The sequence below is a fragment of the Ambystoma mexicanum genome, chromosome 4p (assembly GCF_040938575.1).
Source record: "Ambystoma mexicanum isolate Mex_15411 chromosome 4p, UKY_AmexF1_1, whole genome shotgun sequence".
NCBI lineage: Eukaryota > Metazoa > Chordata > Amphibia > Caudata > Ambystomatidae > Ambystoma > Ambystoma mexicanum.
Window position 1 is genome coordinate 470,897,075 of NC_090927.1, and position 18,625 is coordinate 470,915,699.

The following is an 18,625-nucleotide window of genomic DNA, read 5'->3' on the forward strand; positions in this document are numbered from 1 at the left end:
GATGTGCGGCATAGATGAGGATAGCCGAATAGCTAATAGCTTAGCATATATTTTAACGTCGCAGTTGATTAGCGACAGGGGGCGGTAAGAGCTACATTAAGTATGGGGGTTTGCCAGGTTTGAGGAGGACCGTTATCATTGCCTCACGAAGTGTAGGGTGGGGGGAGGGGGGGAGTATGCCTCTCTCACAGGACTCCTCCCATAGGGCTAGAATATGTGGGACCAAGAGGGATTTGTACCGCTTATAAAAGTCGATGGGAAGCCCATCCGGGCCAGGTGCCTTGCTCGAAGCCAATGATTCATTGGCCTCAGTGAATGGCCTTTCAAGAGTAACGCTGGTGTCAGTAGAGAGGACTGAGAGGGGGAGGCTTTCTAAGTAGGAATCTATTTCTGGTATCTGGGCGTCCTCAGTTTTTAGGAATTCAGCATTGATGTCTTGTGGAGAAGTCGCCAGTGTTCCATCGGGTCTCTCTATCGCCGGTATGTTGGGGGCACCAAACTCTCGGCGTATATCAGCTTGGCTAACAAGCGGCCCGGCCGCTCACCCTCTCCATATTTCCTAACCGAGTGAGGGCCATCCAGGAATTTAACATCCCACTCAGCCAGCGTGCAGAATGTATCTAGTTCTGCCCCTATTTGTGCCAATATTACAGGGGATTGATTAAGCGCATATTGGCTCTCAAGGGTAGCCAGGGTCGATTCGCGGTCAGAAATGTCCGAATGGATGCCCTTCAGCATACCGCACCCTTTGGATATGGCGATGCCCCTTATGTATGCTTTAAAGGACTCCCAGAGAATGGCATGTGATGGTGCAGATATGGTGTTGACCTCAAAGAATTCCTCAATAGAGGATTCGAGTTCATATGCAAAGACCTGGTCAAGTAGTGCATCCACAGTTTTTCACCCCTGTAGTATTGACCCCAATTTAAGGAGATGGTCACCGGCAAATGGTCAGATAGGGTTCTAGAAGGGATAGCTAGATGAGTGAGGCATCTGATCAAAATATCTGATATGAGCCACCTATCTATTCTCGAGTGCGAGTCGTGTAATGAGGAATAATAGGAGTATGTGCGGGCGGTCGTGTACATGAGCCGCCAAGCTTCAACAATACCGAAACGAGGGAGAGTTTTCAGGATAGTGTAGGCAGCACTGGAGAGCCGGCGGGGTCTGGAGCCCGACCTATCCAGGTTGGTATCTAATATAGTATTGAAGTCTCCGCCCCATATAATCGGAATAAGGGGATAAGTCTCCAGTAACGAGGCAAGATGTAGGTAAAACTCCGGGTCATCTATGTTCGGGCCATAAATATTCAACATAGCTACCTCTTGGTTCTGCAGTCTGCCCAGGATTAGCATATACCTCCCCAGTGGGTCTATATGCGAGTGGTCGCAGGTAAATTTAAGACTTTTGTGGATTAGGGTGAGGACCCCCCGATTTTGAGTGGAATAGTTAGTATAGAACCTCTGGGGACCCCAATGTTTAGTAAATTTTTCGCATTGATCAGAGCGGGCATGAGTTTCCTGCAGGCATAAGATCTTAATGCCATGGCGTTCAGCGTACAGTTGTATCTGTTGCATCTTTTTGTGATTGCCCAGACCCCTCACGTTCCAGCTCATGAATGATACGTTACTATCCATCGTCTGTGTGGGGATGGTGGCTGAGTTCCGGTTTATGGAATATCAGTGGCCAGTGCCACCTCAACCGGTGCGGACATGTAATCATACCAGCACGCCCGTGATCAAATAATGTGGTGTGTGTAGCATCTCTTGTGGTTGTCAAGTCTCTTAACATAACACCTGTACCCCCTCCCCCCCACCCACATCCCTCCCCCAAACAGAGGAATGATAGCCCAATTAAACCATAACAACAACCATCTCATTGGCAACTATGCCAAGGGGCCTGTTAGTTGGTTTGGCGGCGCTGCCCCAGACCGAGGCCAAGAACAAGGAGGTTTCTAGCACCAGACAATCCACACTTATAATTGAAACAAAACCAGTAATTGAAGGATCAACCGTTCAGTAAGGGAACATAATCAAACTGTTAATGAGAACCCATGGGACATTCCCACATCTGTCGATGATGGCCTTGAGTGGCCTGATCTTGGACGAGGACTTAGTGGGAATGATAAGGCTGTAGTGGTTCCAACGTAGAGGGAGAAGATCAGCCAGGGAAGTGTTTGTCAATAAATTTAGAAGCTTCCTCCGGGATTGTAAAGAAAAAGGTACAGTTTGAGTGATCAATCCGTATCTTGGCAGGGAATAACAGAGTATTTGACCCCCAGATCTCATAGCCTTTTTTTGACTGAGAAGACCTTGCGCTCTAGCTGCACCGCCACAGAGAAATCGGGATAAAGGTGGATTCTGGCAGCACCCAGGCGCAGCTCACCCTTGACTATGGCCGCTCCAAGGAGAGCGTTGCAGTCCCGGAAATTTAAGATTCTAGCAATGATTGGGTGTGGGGGTGCGCCAGGCCTAGGCTTTGCACTCAGGGAGCGATGGGCTCTTTCAACTGCGAACTGTGGAGAGAGTTTCGGTGAATCTAGCACTGTCAACAACATATGTTCCACAAAGTCTTCCATGGGCTCGTTGATATCATCCTCAGGAACTCCAATTATGCGCAGGTTGTTGCGTCGCGAGCGCGATTCTAGGTCTTCATTCTTTTTTTCAACCGCCAACACGCGAGGATACCGTGGCGCGCAGAGAGCCCAGTTCATCTTCGGTGACACCCACCCTTGTTTCAATCTCTGCCACCCGACCATCCGTCTTCTCGATATGCGCCTTAATAGATGAGATGGTGCCATTTATGTCATCGAGTTTGGTATGCAGGGTGGTAAACCCTTCACGGATGTACTCTAGCATCTTCTGCGAGTCGTCAGGGGCCAGGGTGGCAGATGTTGTAGGTGCTTCATCCTGCGCCTCAGTAGCTGATTTAGCTGGGGTTCTTGTGAACATATTCAACGAGCTTTGGTTTTTCCCAGCTCCTGCTCCCTTGGTCATGGTGTCAGAGGAAAGGGGCTCCGGAGATGTGGGAACGTCCAAGTGAAAGAAACAGCAATGTTATAATGCTACACTGATAATGGCAGGCTGTTCAGAAGCGCTCTGTACGGATTACCAAGAGTCCCGCTTTGGGTCTATTCAAGCAACACACACCGGCCACTGAACGGGGGTAGTAAATATGCTGCAACAGGTTTCGTGCCTACCTGCTATCAGCAGCGCAGATCTCGCCAGGTGCCGAGGGTTGAGGAGTACCGCCTGTCCAGGCGCGGAATAGACAGTTAATTCAAGATGGGGCAAGGCCCGGGGCAGACTACCGCAGGGTGCCGGGCCAGGGGTCTGATCCCCAATATGGAGCGAAGGTGCGCTGCACCCTAGTGCATTTGTCCAGGGGGGGTCAGCTAGTGTAAGGCAGCGGGGGAGGGGCACCCCCAACCAAGTAGTACGTCTGGACTCTAGGAGGTGGGGGCCGCTCCAGCAGCGTGTGTAGGGCCCACAATCGTGGTAGCCAGTAAAAGTCAAGTGGCGCTAACAACCCCCCGCAACGGTAGGCAGCCCCCCCCCAGCTCCTTACCGCAGCCACAACTGAGCGGGGCTCCTCCGTCGTCCGGGGGGACAGGGACAGTCCAAGAATCAGCGCGCCCCCCTCCGAGAGCCGAGATCACAACAGCGGGGCCCCCGAGGAGCTGTGTCCACCCGCCAGGACACTCGTGGGTGGCTAGATTTATGCAGGCAAATAGGGGGGCAGCGGCCATCCAACCGCTGCCTCCAAGGCTCCACAGGGCGATCCCAGAGCAGGCAGGTCCACCTCACCACCGCTCGCAGTATGAAGGCAGAGAGGCGCACAGCGGAGGGCGAGCCGCCCCCGCACCCACCCAGCAGGCCACAGCGCCGCGGCGTCCAGCAGGAGGGCAAGCCGCACCTCCCGGAGCAAAGGAGCAGGGAGAGCTAGAAAGGTCCCGCGTCGGATACGGGATCCGCCGATTGTCCCAAAACACAGCACTATGGCCGTAGTAGTTTAGCAGGGATCTACTATGAGGATCAGTCCATCGGCCTTAGGTGCAAGAAGAAGGATTCATAGCGAAAAGCCGCTAATAAAGGTGAAAACGAATCGCCTCGGTCTGGAGCTCGGCTCTTAGGCAGCCATCACCATCGCGCACAACAGCGCCCCCCCTACGTCGACAATATTTAACATTGCCTAATGACACCTGTATTATTGGGGGGGGGGGGGGAGGATGGTGGGACGTATGGAGGAAAGCGGACTAAGGACTATGGTGAGTAACTTAGAATTACTCTTACGCCCCGTCCCCTTTCCTCCATACTGCATGGGCGATTATAACTGAATGTAGCCCTAGGGTGGAGAGGAGACCCTCCTTAAGAAAACAGATTCCTTAGAACCGCCTGTCTGAAAGCCACGTCTGAGCCACGTCAGAGCCAGCATCCAGACAGTAATGCTTGCAGAAAGCCGAAGGGGTGGCCCAGGTGGCTGCCTTGCTGATCACCTGCCACGGGACCTGCCGTTGGAACTGCAATGGCTGTGGCCTTGGCCCTGACTGCATGGGCGTGCATGTTAGCTGGAAGTAGCTTGTGCTGTCCCTCGTAGTCCTCCTTGATGGCCGAAACCATCCATCGTGCAATAGATCCCTTGGATGCTTGATACGCAGCCCTTGACCCCCTCCGAGCCCGAAGGAGACAAACAGTGCGTCCCACTTGCAGAAGCCCTTGGTCCTGGATAGATAGAATTTCAGAGTGCGTCTGACATCCAGACAGTGCAAAACCCTCTGAGGATCGTCCTTAGGTTCGGCAAAAAACATAGGTAAGACTATTTTCTCGTTTAGATGGAAAGTGGAGGGTACCTTACGTAGGAACGTGGGGTGTGTCCGCAGGACCACCTTGTCCTTGTGAAAGGTAGTGTAGGACTCTCAGGCCACCAGAGCCTGGATCTCACTGACTCTGCTAGCAGAGGTGAGACCCACTAACAGAGCGGTTTTAATGGTGACCAGCCTGAAATCCGCGGACGCCATTATTTTTTATTTATGTATTGATAGAGCGATGCAGCCCGCGGCCCGGGCGCTGACAAAAAGACGCAGACAACATAGGGAGAACAGGACGATTAGAGAGCACGATCAGTCAGTATGGGGAGATATTGTTAGTGGTGGGTTTATTTAAACAGTGCTCGAACGGCTTGTGCGCCAAGGCGCCCAACACTACAGTGAGGCCCAACACGGGGTGTGGTCTTTTGATGGGCGGGTAGAGCCTGGTGAGGCCCGTCAAATGTCTCTGGACTATCGGGTTGGAAGAGGAGAAGACCTCCTCCTCTGAATTTCTGTAGACTCCCATGGCTGCCAAATACGTGCAGCATGTGTCCAACTGCATGCCTTAGTGAGCAAGGTGCGCAGAGAAGGAGAGCACATCGTCCAACGTGCACGTAAAGGAGGTCGATTGCCTTAGAGTCTGCCCAGTGACAGAACCTAGTCCATTTACTCTTGTACTGGGCTCCTCGCAGCCTTGCTCCTGGCACCCTGAATGATCTTTAGGTTAGCCTGCGATAGGCTAAGGTGCTTCAGCGTGACCTTCTCAGGAACCATGCTGCTAGGGGTAATTTCTGTAGCGCTGGGTGGATGACCCGTGCCCCTGTTGCGCCAGAAGAGGAGCTGGACCCAACGGAAGGTGAATGGGTCGCCTGTCTGATAGGCCGAGAAGCTCCGAGAACCACAGTCTCGCCGGCCACCACGGAGCAATCAGAATGATGCTGAGGTAACAAGACTACTTTATCTTGCAAATCACCCTGTGGACAAGGGGGTTGGGCGGGAAGGCATATGCTGTCATGCCATTCCACTGTATCTGGAATGCGTCGCCCAGGGAGCCGGGGCCCTGTCCCTGCCAGGACGCAAACTGATGGCACTTCTTGTTGTCCCAGGAGGTGACAAAATCCACTTGAAGATGCCCCCATCGGCTGAAGATCTCCAGCAGCACCTGGTCGTTCAGTTGCCACTCGTAATTGTCCGTCCCCGGTCTGCTGAGCCTGTCCACTTCCAGATTGGACTCCCCCGAAAGTTGGATGGCCGTCAGGTAGATGTTGTTCTCCAGGGCCCGTTCCCACATGCTGATCGCTGGGCTGCATAGTATAGGTGACCTGGTCCCATCCTGCTTGTTGACATAGTACATGCTGGTGGAGTGGTTGGTCTGGATGAGGATGACCTTGCCCCCAACGAGCGGGAGGAAACCTTTGAGCTCTAGCCAGATGGCCTTCAGTCCCAGCCAGTGGATATGGGACTCCTGCTGGGTCCAGACTCCATGGACACTGTGGCTGCCCAGAGTGTCCCTCGAGTGAGGAGTCTGTGGTAATAGTGACCTGCGGAGCTGGCTGCCAAAAGGGCTTGCCCGTCAGCAGGTTGCAGTCCCTGGACCACCATGTGAGGTCTGAGTGGAGAGAAGGAGGAACGTTGACCAACTCTGCTGGAGAGCCCCGCTCCTGATTCCAAGATGCTGCAAAATGCAGCTATAATCTCCTCATCCGAGTCGCATGTGGGGTACGGCCAGTAGGACCGTTGCCATGAGACATAACGGATGCTGGTTCCACCAGGCCGAAGTCCCTTGTCGAGTGAGGAAGTGAGTAGTGGCCCTCTTGATGGCCGTGGTCTTGTCCTCCGAGGGGAAAACTCTCTCTGAGCTTGTGTCCCATATGGGGCCCAGGAACGTCAAGTCTCAGCTGAGACTTCTTGAGGTTGAGCAAAAATCCCAGCTCGTGGAGGGTGCTCAAAAGGGCGGAGTAAGTGTGCTGCACCGCCTCTGGAAATTGGGCCCTGACAAGCCAGTCGTCCAGGTATGGGTAGAGATGGTGGCCCTGGGCCCTGAGGAGGGCTGCCACTGCATTCATGAGTCTGGTGAACACCCTGGGAGCCGAGTTGAGGCCGAAGGGTAGCACTATGTATTGGAAACGGCAGCCCATGATCCTGAACCGCAGGAAGGAATGATGCGGCTGCCAAATCGGGACGTGTAGATACGTGTCCTTCAGATTCAGGGAGCACATCCAGTCTTCCCTGCACAATGTCTCCGCAATGAGTGCTGGCATAACCTTCTTGAATTTTTGAAGAATAAGGAAGAGGTTGAGAGTGGAAAGGTCCAACACAACTCTAAGGACACACTTGTACTTCTTCTGTATGTCAAAAATCCTGGAGTAGAAGCCAGAGCCTTGCTGGGAGGCTGGAACTTCTTCCACCGCCTGGGCTCTCGACGAGTGACCGAATCTCTGCCAACAGAGTTGCTGTCCCAATCTGTGGGGGTGGAGGGGAGGAGAGAGGAGAGGAGAGTAAGGGATCCAAGGGTCCGCAAACTTCTGACGACAAAACTGTGCATGAAGGGCAAGCCTGCCCCCCACCGGAGACACGTGGACCCGAAAGGACGCGTCATGCCTTCTTTACCTCTGAGGCTGATGCGGAGGAGGGGGAACAGAAAAAATCCCTTACTACCCCCTTTAGTTGTTTACGCCTGTGTTGACTTGGTGAATGGTCAGGCTGCCTGGACCTCCATTCTTGGAAACCATGGAACCTTCCGGACGGCGCCCCCTTGTCGGAGCGCTGATGTGACTGGGTGAATGCCTTGGGCGCGGCCTTCGAAAGGATAAAGACTTCGCAGTTTGCTAACTGTTTTTCTTTTTATCTAGCTCCTCATCGGTGGTGGAGTGGAAGAGGTTGCCATCCTCTAATGGAAGGTCCAATATGCGTTCCTGGATGTCTGGGTTGAATTTAGTAGCCCGAAGCCAGGCAGTCCTCATGTCCGTGGAAATGCATATGGTCCGGCCAGAGGTGTCGATGTGGGCCACGGTGTACTCCATGTCTCGCGCCACCATTTTAGCCTCTGCCAGTGCCGCCTTGAAGCGTGACTGGCTCTGCACCAGATGTTCTTGAAGGAAGTCGGCTATTTCCCGCCAAAGCCTCTGGTTAACGGCTGCCAGCATGGCAATCCGCGTTGGCTTGACGAAGATGCAGCAAAGTGTTGAAATAAAGCTTCCCATACACCTCCAAGATCATCTTCTCCTTGCCTAGCAGTGCCGAGGAAGAGGTAGCCAAGGACGACTGAGGCTTTGAGTAGAGTGGCGCCGCAGCAATCACCGAAGAGTGTGGTTGAGGGTGGGCCGACAGCAAGAGTGTATCCCACTCTATTAGCCTGTATTTGGCGGCCAGGCGTCGATTTACCGGCTGGACCGAGTGGTGTTTGAGCCACCCCTTTTTGGGCAAGGCGATTACGTCCTTCTGCATCGGAATAGCTGTTCTAGCCGTGGTGCGTAGAGTAAGGACATCGGCAAGAACTCCTGCCTCTTGTTGTTCAACTTTGGATTGAGGAAGGCCAAAGTACTCTGCCAGCCCTGCAAGTCGTTCATGGGAGGCCTTGGCTGACTATGACGTGTCTGGTTCTTCTTCCTCATGTGTGTCCACCAGGGTGTTCGGCTGGTCCGGAGAGGGTGGTGGAGTGCTGGGCGCGGACACCGGAGGCTGGTACGGAACCGCCTGAACTGTGGGAAGGAAGCGAGAGCCAGAATCGAAGGAGCTGGTGTGGGCTGCAACGGGGACTGCGGCTGCACGCCACGTGCCGAAGTCGTGGTGCTTGGCTCACTGGGCCCAGCCTCATCTAAGACTCTTGACGGTGGTGCATGAGACCTGCCCTGCACCTCAGGCCGAGTGGGCGTGTCGCCCTCAGCGGAGTCGCCGGAGTGCTGCGTGCAGGCGCCCCCTCTGCCATGTTCCCGGTACAAAGGCATAGCCCCTTGGGTGTACACCCAGTAAAATAACCTTGCGGTCCCACAGCACTGTCTCCGGAAGGATCTACGGACCCCTCGGCCTGGCGGCCGGTAGCTGAGCTAGCCTCGGTACCAGTGCTGGTGTGAGAACCTGAGAGGTTCCTCCTGCACTGGAGTTTCCTTGGGAAGGAGTCACCTTTGCAGGGTGAGCTGGAAAAGGGCAGCCCTCCCTTGGGACTTGACTTAAGTCTGACGAAGTCCTTCAAGTCCTCTGGATCCGACTTCTCAAAGAGCTTCCTCCACCTAGCTAGTCTGTTCTTAAGAGCATGCGAAGAAAGTGTGTCGCACGCGGTACAACCCTCCCATCCGTGGTCGGGGACAAGGCAGCGGAGGCAAAGAGCGTGGGGATCTGATATAGGGAAGAGCCCCTCGCAGGGTGGACACCTGCTGAAGTCTACATCCGCCGGGGAGGAGCGTGGTGCCAGAGGACCGAGTACCTGATTGATAAAAGAAGACAAAAAGACGGAAGAAAGTATCCGGGGAAGAGCGCGTGGTATTACATGGCCGAAGCCAAACCCAGGAGCGCTGGTGAAATCGGCCTGTTCCCGTCGATGCAGAAAAGATGACTGAGGTGTGGTGCCGGGGGGGAGGTGCCGGGGGGGAATAGCTGTTCTAGCCGTGGTGCGTAGAGTAAGGACATCGGCAAGAACTCCTGCCTCTTGTTGTTCAACTTTGGATTGAGGAAGGCCAAAGTACTCTGCCAGCCCTGCAAGTCGTTCATGGGAGGCCTTGGCTGACTATGACGTGTCTGGTTCTTCTTCCTCATGTGTGTCCACCAGGGTGTTCGGCTGGTCCGGAGAGGGTGGTGGAGTGCTGGGCGCGGACACCGGAGGCTGGTACGGAACCGCCTGAACTGTGGGAAGGAAGCGAGAGCCAGAATCGAAGGAGCTGGTGTGGGCTGCAACGGGGACTGCGGCTGCACGCCACGTGCCGAAGTCGTGGTGCTTGGCTCACTGGGCCCAGCCTCATCTAAGACTCTTGACGGTGGTGCATGAGACCTGCCCTGCACCTCAGGCCGAGTGGGCGTGTCGCCCTCAGCGGAGTCGCCGGAGTGCTGCGTGCAGGCGCCCCCTCTGCCATGTTCCCGGTACAAAGGCATAGCCCCTTGGGTGTACACCCAGTAAAATAACCTTGCGGTCCCACAGCACTGTCTCCGGAAGGATCTACGGACCCCTCGGCCTGGCGGCCGGTAGCTGAGCTAGCCTCGGTACCAGTGCTGGTGTGAGAACCTGAGAGGTTCCTCCTGCACTGGAGTTTCCTTGGGAAGGAGTCACCTTTGCAGGGTGAGCTGGAAAAGGGCAGCCCTCCCTTGGGACTTGACTTAAGTCTGACGAAGTCCTTCAAGTCCTCTGGATCCGACTTCTCAAAGAGCTTCCTCCACCTAGCTAGTCTGTTCTTAAGAGCATGCGAAGAAAGTGTGTCGCACGCGGTACAACCCTCCCATCCGTGGTCGGGGACAAGGCAGCGGAGGCAAAGAGCGTGGGGATCTGATATAGGGAAGAGCCCCTCGCAGGGTGGACACCTGCTGAAGTCGACATCCGCCGGGGAGGAGCGTGGTGCCAGAGGACCGAGTACCTGATTGATAAAAGAAGACAAAAAGACGGAAGAAAGTATCCGGGGAAGAGCGCGTGGTATTACATGGCCGAAGCCAAACCCAGGAGCGCTGGTGAAATCGGCCTGTTCCCGTCGATGCAGAAAAGATGACTGAGGTGTGGTGCCGGGGGGGAGGTGCGGGGGGAGTCAGGGTAGCGCATGCTCCTAGGGCCGTGCCCCTGCGCACCTCTACATTTAAAGGGGAAGGTTTTTTCTAGTGAAAAATGTTCCGTCTCCCGTCCCTAGCAGGGACATCCATGCAGTATGGAGGAAAGGGGACGGGACGTAAGAGTACCTGGGTAGCAGAAGGAAATCAGTGCCACCCTGCCTCAACTCGTTGTCCAAGTCAAAGCTTAGTCACAATTTTCTTGTTTGGTAGAACCTGAAAGTTATATTTTACCTATGCATCAATCACTGCATAATTTTGTATTTGACTTTTACTTTGATTTACCCTCTATACATCTCTGATGGCTTTTAGTTGGTGTTAAAAAAAAAAACCCACTGAAAAATGCATAACCTATTACCCGGTCAGCCTACTGTAGTTAATACAAATGAAACCTATTGAGATACATGTAGTAACCAATCCCTGCTAGATACTTCACTACAAAACAGCAAAACAGTGTTAGCAAGGCAAAAATATGGACAAATGGTTGCAATAAGTAATCCTTCGAAATACTCACCCACCAGTCCAGATCTTCCTCACCATCAACAATAATAAACTCTCCCTCTGAAAAAGTTAGTTCATCTGGGTTGTCTGCTAAGCAATTGTAAATGGCTTTCACTCTTTTCGGTTTTGCCTTGGACTACAAATAAAAGAGCAAAATGAACATGCATAAAGTTTGAAACCATATATGTTATGTGTAACACTCATGCTACAGCATTTTAGATTCAATTAATTAATAATGTATAATGTAACCATTCATAAAGGCAACAGTGAAAGAAGGCATCTGAAATATAATAAGCCAACTACAAATCATTGCTGCATTTTGGAATTAAAGTCACTCACACTCAAAACATTAACCATACCTGGCCTTATGTTGCTATTAATGAACAAATCACTTAACTTTCTGTAATGTTCTTTCTTATGGATAAGTCCCTTCTCCGAAAGATTGCTCTTTTTCGATAGTATCCAGGGGCAGCTGCTTTTGTATACTTTTTGAGCCACCAGGGGGTGCCATGCACCTCCACGTCTGCTCAGAACCCATGAAGCCGGGTGCAATATCAAGATGTCAAGGGCAGGATATTCTGAACTACAGACCCCATGACTTTGGTTCTGCCTATATTTCTAGAGATCAGCACTTGAAGGACTGTAAAACTTTAAGAGGTGACCAATTTAACAGTCATAAGGGATAGGTTGTCAGGGCAATGAAGAATCGGTGGGAAGAAAGACTCTTCCATCAGAAAGAACATTACCTGGAGGCAGGTACATTTTATATTTATTATAATGGATTCTTTCTTTGCCCGACTCCACATTGCCGACACCATGCTCGTCCATCTGCTGGTTACCTTGGCACCATCTCTGTGTTTGGTTTTCCGTTATTCATCCTTGCGGTACTGTTGTGTACCTTGATTCTGGCGTGCACACAATGCCACCATGTTACACAGATTTCAGGCATCCCACGTCCACCTGGAACCTTGCTAACCTTATCCCCTTTGTACTCCTAAAGCTACGTCACTTAATCCTGGACTATGGAACACTAGATCACTTTGTAACAAATCCTCTCTGGACATGTTTCTACGTTTAAATCTCCAGTTACTCTGCATTACCAAAACTTGGTTTCCTACTTTTACTACTACTATACCTGCATAATTCTCTACCTCTTCTACGTCTTTTTGCCATACCCCCACGTGTTTCTTCCCGTGGTGGAGGCACTGGAATCCTATATTACTCTTCCTTTACTCTCACTCCCCAAACATTGATTTTACCTTACTTTTCTTCCTCTGAATTCTCATATACTATTTTCACCACTCACTTTTAAATTCTTCTATCTCATTTTTACTGATCTACTGCCCACATTGATGCCCTGTTGTCCTTTTTGCTTCTGACTACTATTCCTCTCATAGTTTTATCCTTCATCTCTCAACAACACATTCTGCTCTACAATTTCTCTCTATTCTTGATTCTCATTTTCTGGTTCCTCTTTCTACTCCCCCTTCCCATATCTCTGGATCTTGCTTAGATCTTATATTTGCTTCTTCTCCTGTTAAATCACCTGTGTCTTCGCTCCCCATCTATTTGTCAGACCACCATCTTCTCTGTTTCTTTCATCCTAGCAGCTCCCTCTTGCACTTCTCCTTTGCCAACCTCTTCTTACACTCGGTGCGATCTGCGCAACTTCAATAGTTCACTCTTTATTTCTACCAGTACCTCTGATCTGATCTCCTATTCATCCTTTTGGACTCCGACAGCTGATTAGGCTGCATCTGTTCTTTTTTCTTTGCTCTCTTTGTCTCTTGACTCGCTCTATCCGCCCACTACTTTTTTCATACCACAACAAAACCCCCTCAACCATGGCTTTCTCCCCACCTCTGTGGCATGGGGCGTGTTCTCCAGCGACTAGAAAGAAGCTGGTTGAAGCTAAAAACGGTAGAAATATACAGTTCCTATGCTTCTTACCATGCTCTGTTACGACAACTGTCTCGGCTCTGCCAAACAAACTTATTTTTCTGATCTTTAACACTCCCTGTTCATACTAGACAGTTTTTTCAAACCTTTTCCCGTCTCCTTTCTCTCCCTACCCCTGACCATTCAATCAACTCCACCCTTTCTGCTCTGACCTTGCCCTTTATTTCACCTGTAAGGTTTTTTCTTTTCAATCTGCTATTGAATCTTCTATCATGCAATCGGCTCCTTCTACTTCTTTGGTACCTCCAAGGGAGATTTTTGCTAAGTTCACCCCTATTACTAATGAGACCACCTCTCTCCTCCTTGCTCAGGCTCACCCCACCTCCTTCCCAATGGACTCCATTCCATCCACACTTATCTCTAAAGTCTATCCTTTAGTTGTCCACTACCGTACAATTCTGTTTAACTCCTGTCTACCCACTTCAATCTTTGAATCCACATTTAAGCACGCTACTATCATCTTGATCCTAAAGAAACCTTCTGCTGATGTATCCTCTGCTTCTAATTTCTGCCCCATTTCGCTCTTGCCATAACTTTCTAAAATTCTTGAACGTATTGTTTACTCTCAGGTTTCCACCTTTGTCTCTCGTAACTCAGTTGTTCCTTGTTTTTAGTCTGGCTTTCGCCACTTAGACTGCTCTTCTCTCTGTTCTGGACTCTATACAATCTGCACATCACTCTAAACACTCCTCTTTTCTCATTCTTCTGGATCTTTTAGCAGCTTTCGACACTGTTGATCACACGCTTCTATTGTCTGCCTGCTCTTCTTTTGTTTTTTTTGGCTCTACTCTATCTTGGTTCGAGTCATACCTGTCCCAGAGGACTTTATAAGCCTCTTGGGCCGGGGCTTCTTCCAAATCATTTCTGCTTACCTATGGTGTTCCTCAATGCTCGGTCCCTTTGTCTTTTCTCTCTATACCTCCTCACTCGCCAGTGTCATCTCTTCCTTTGGGCTATCCCACCATTTCTACACCGATGATACTAAACTCTTTCTATCCTTCCCGCACTTCACCGATGATATTCACAATAAGCTCTGCGCCTGTCGCCTTGCTATTAAATCTTGGATGACTGACTGTTAGGCAGAATTATATGCAGTACCCTTTGGGAACACCACACACAAGACTACAAGTGGCAGTACAAATTCACCTTTGGTACAAGCCTGTACTACACAGTTAAAGTGGTAGCAATGGCTGAGCAGCCAGACTTATCTCAAGAGTAAGTGAGCAGTATCAGATAGTTACACAAAGGACAGCAATTACTATGATTCAGGCAAACACTGACTCAAGGTTTTCAAGTAAAAGAATATACATTTATTTCACTCTTCAGTTGTTTAACATTACACTATTATAAGCAAGTTAAAAATCACACTCTTAATAAACCACACCACGTCCCTTAAATTCCAGACAAGTTAAGCTCACAAAATTAAGTGGGAGAAAAATGGCACTCCAGCAATTTAAAAGGGCGGGAAAAACTAAACTGAAGGTGCTGTGTAGCACACACAAAACGTTGGGCTCAAGGAGTGGTGTGGCTCTGTTAGGGAGAATTCTCTGTAAGGCTAATTTCCCAAACCTAGTGAGTCCCCCCCATCAGCTTTGCTGGATTGTTGGGGTTTATTTTTTTCTCTCCTGCTAAGAGTGAGATTCTTTTGCTCCCGCTCTTAGACATGATTGGAGGTGTTCCTTTAACTTTCCATGTGTTTTATGGGCTATGGGGTCTTTTACTCCATAGGGTCTCGTGTGTTTTTTTGATGTGGGTGTTAGGCAGAAACCTGTGCAGTTCCCTTAGGGACCACTGCAAAAGATTTAAGACTACAGGTGTTGGCAGTAAACCCACTTGGTAGCAGTCTGTACCACCCAGATTTACCTGGTAGCTGTGGCTGAGCAGTCAGACTTCCCTCAAGAAGAGTTAGGCAGTATGCAAAGTATACTCAATAGGCACTCAGATACAATAATACAAGCAAACACTGACCAGAGCTTTGGTATCAAAGTATTTAATTATTTATTTAAAAACACACAGTTGAAACACTCCAGCACTTTTATTGAAAAATATTCTAAACATAGTTACTATTATGATATATACACCCCTTTTTCCCTATTAGAACATCACAGTAAAACACCACTTATTTTCATACAGAGGTGAGCGCTTAACTAGATTGCACTCTAATAAGTTTGTGAAAAAGGGAGGGAAAAAGACAGAATAAGAAGAGGTACACCACTCTACGATTCCAGAACACTGTTAGCAAGGCAGAGAGCAAAAAGTCACTGGTGAGCCAAAGTCCAAAGGCTGGGCCCACTCTTAGAGAGAGCAGAGCACAAATGCGCCCAGGATCACACAGTTACACTAGGCTTAGAAAGTCTTGCAGAGGGTTCAGAAAAGCGGTGAGAGGCTTAGAAAAGTTTAGCCAAGGTGTCCCAGGCTAACCCAGGTTCGAAAGCCGGGGGCTAAATCTACCCCGTACAGTCGGTAGCAAGGGAAGCCAGGCGGGACACGGTACCTTAAGTGGGAAGGATCCTCCAGCGGTGGCAGTTGTTCCTGGTAGTGGGTGCAAGTTGCGTCGTCGTCCAGGGGAAGAGACGATCTCGACTTGAAGGAAAGATGAAGGTCGTTGCACTACCAGGGCAGAAACCAGCCACTGAGTTATCCGGTTAACGGTGGTACCTTGGTTTCGCGGTCGTGGTAAAACGTGGTATCCCGGTTGCCGGGGTGCTTGGCACGGGCAAGGCGGCCACGAGATACGCCGGGAAAGCGAAAAGACGGTGAAACTGGTTATCCCCACCAGTTAAAGGAAGAAGACTCTCCGGCGGGAGATCTCCTCCGTCGTTGGGAAAAGTGGTGAGGCAGTCCAGCAGGGCTCCACCGGTGGTGGTGTCGTGGCAGGTCGGCTCAGCTTCTCCCTCGTCGGATTCTCAGGTCCTGTGGCGACTTCTGAAGTTCCAGTCCTCAAAGCCCTGCTTTTATGCAGCAAACCCCCATTCACTCAGCCTAGCTGTCACTCAAACATGCTAAGTGGTGAGCCGCCGGCTCACCGCTTGGGCCAATCAGGATGGAGTGCGACTTGAGTTGCCTAGGCAACTCAGTCCAGGGTGCCTAAATTCCCCTCCACCCCTCCTAAGTACCCCAGACACAGTGGCACCACTTTGGAGGGCTTCTGTGGAGAAGCCCGCCAAAAAGTGGAACAAAGGGCTCGACTTGAGTTGGAGTCACAGAAGAGAACACAAACGCCATTTTAGAATCAAGTTTTGGCAAAAAATACCAACCGGAGAATTAATATTAATTAAATAAACCAGCGGTATGTTCGAGGCTACCGTAAATAATTAAATAAAGATAGTAGCCTAAAACAATGGGAAAACCCATAGGAAATTATTCGCGGTTGAATATAAAAAGTAGTATCCACTGCCACCAGCCAAAACTCGATCAGGGGGAACGGAGACGTAAAAATGAGGAATTCCTTAAGTTTTACAGACACTTGTATGAGGACACGGGGGAGGATATGGGTCAAGACATAATGGACACATTGGGGACATTGAGCTGCCCACCTTAGATGATCTAGAACGTTCTGAGTTGGATGCACCTGTCACCTCGGATGAGCTGGAGGTAGTGATTCGGAACTTGCCCACTTGCAAGGCGCCGGGTTCGGATGGGCTGCCCAGCGAGTTCTACAAAACATACCAGCAAGAGTTGCTCCAGCCACTGCTCGCCACTTTCAATGAGGCCTATGAGAAGGGAGAACTCCCGCTGTCCCTCCGTGATGCTGCATGCATCCCACTCCTGAAACCAGGCAAGCCGGCGTGGAGAGCGGGTCTTACAGACCGTTGTCCATGCTCAACCAGGACAGCAAAATACTCACGGCTGTGCTGGCTAATAGACTGAAGAGGGTGATTAAGAAACTGATACACCCAGATCAGACGGGATATGTTACAGGTAGGAACATCACCGATAACCACAGGAGGCTACACCATGTCATAGACCAAACTGAGGAAGACACGGGCGAGCTGGCTATAGTGTCGTTACACGCGGTCAAGGCCATCGACTCGGTACGATGGCCATGGCTGAAAGAGGTCCTGAAGGGGTACAGAGTGGGACCTGGATACCTCAGATGGGTCCAGTTGTTTTACAGCACCCGGATGGCGAGGGTCAAGACAGGGTCCACAGTCTCAGATTCTTGGCAACTGGGCAGGGGGACCAGACAGGGATGTCCCTGGTCACCTATGCTATATATACTGGCATTGGAGTCGCTGGCAATATGCCTGCGACAACAATATGGGGAGGTGGGCATAAACACGACCAGTGGAGAGCATCTGATATCATTATATGTGGATGATATGCTCCTTTATTTGCTCTACCCAGAAGAAAACCTACAGTACGTCCTAGAGGTAATAGAACGGTACGCCATCCTCTCGGGAATATCGGTGAACCCTGGAAAGTCCAGCCTGTTCCCTTTGGGTAGATATAGGAATGTCCCGGTGCAGAGGCTGCCTGTTCTGCCAATACCATGGCAGCCCGTAACATTTAGGTATTTGGGAATAAACATTTACCACAAGATCGAGACAGAACATAAGCACAACACGGAAAAGGCGATAGAGGGGATCAAGAACAGTATGGTATTTTGGTCCAGATTGCCCCTGACCATAATGGGGAGGGCGGCCTTGCTCAAGATGGTGGTCCTGCCTAGACTCTTGCACTTCTTTGTAAACGCCCCGTTTCTGATACCCAGGAGCCTATTCGCGAAACTTCACAGCGTGTGTAGGGGTTTTGTGTGGGGCAGCTCTAGGAATAGGGTGGCTCTGTGGAAGCTCCAGAACCCATGTGACAGGGGGGGGGGGATAGGACTGCCTAACTTCGAACTCTATTACCTGGCGGGGCAGCTGCAGTACGTGGCCAGGTGGCTCTCGACTGAAGACTCGGCGGAAGCCAGGCTCCTGCGCGAAGATACAGCCCCATACTTTGATGGAAGTGGTGTGGTTGGGCAGAGATAAACTGGTGGGCAAGGGGCGGCTACTGAGGTTGGGCTGGGAGATCTGGCACAGGACATGGAAGATTGGAGGGGACTCGGAATCATACTCCCAGCAGGCCCCTTTGGTGGCGCTGTGCGGGAGCGACTCAACTACTTGAATCGGTCCGCAGATACTGGGAACAGGTAGGCCTGGCGACCCTCGGGGACATATGGCAGGAAGGGGAGGCGATGGACTTTCAGTGGCTGCAGGAAGATAAGGGAGTACATGGTGGCCGATATATAACCTACACTAGGCTGGTGAAAAAGACTAGAGAAAGATGGCCTGAGGCAGTGCTCGCGGAGGACCCAGATGCCTCCCTGGAAACCATGTATGATGTATCGGAGGACGGGCACGAAATATCGAGGATATATGAGCTCCTTCGAGTAAGGGCAGGGAAGGAGTTGCTCCAATTGAGACAAGATTGGGAGGAGGAGGACCCATGACGGATGGGCAGTGGGAACGGGCCCAGAGGTACCATAAAAAGGTGTCCCGTAACGCGAGATTCCAACAGCTTCAATTGTATGTTACCCAAAGGGCTTATTTAACCCCCGGGAAGATTGCAAAGTTTGGGGGATCAGCTATGCAGCAATGCCCCAGGTGTGGGGAGGTGAACGCGGGA

General features: G+C 51.0%; 1 protein-coding gene and 1 long non-coding RNA gene across 4 annotated transcripts in view; one reads left to right on the plus strand and one right to left on the minus strand.

The window, feature by feature from the left end:
* Positions 1-18,625, plus strand: part of LOC138453306 (uncharacterized) — a 192,673-nt gene that overhangs the window by 130,931 nt on the left and 43,117 nt on the right. The window lies entirely within an intron of this gene.
* ASAP2 (ArfGAP with SH3 domain, ankyrin repeat and PH domain 2) overlaps positions 1-18,625 on the minus strand; it is a 2,176,645-nt gene that overhangs the window by 108,758 nt on the left and 2,049,262 nt on the right. For all 3 annotated transcript variants that reach the window (XM_069606005.1, XM_069606004.1, XM_069606003.1), the window contains exon 27: positions 11,067-11,189. In XM_069606005.1, the coding sequence (XP_069462106.1) occupies positions 11,067-11,189 (123 nt within the window). The remainder of the gene's footprint in view (positions 1-11,066; positions 11,190-18,625) is intronic.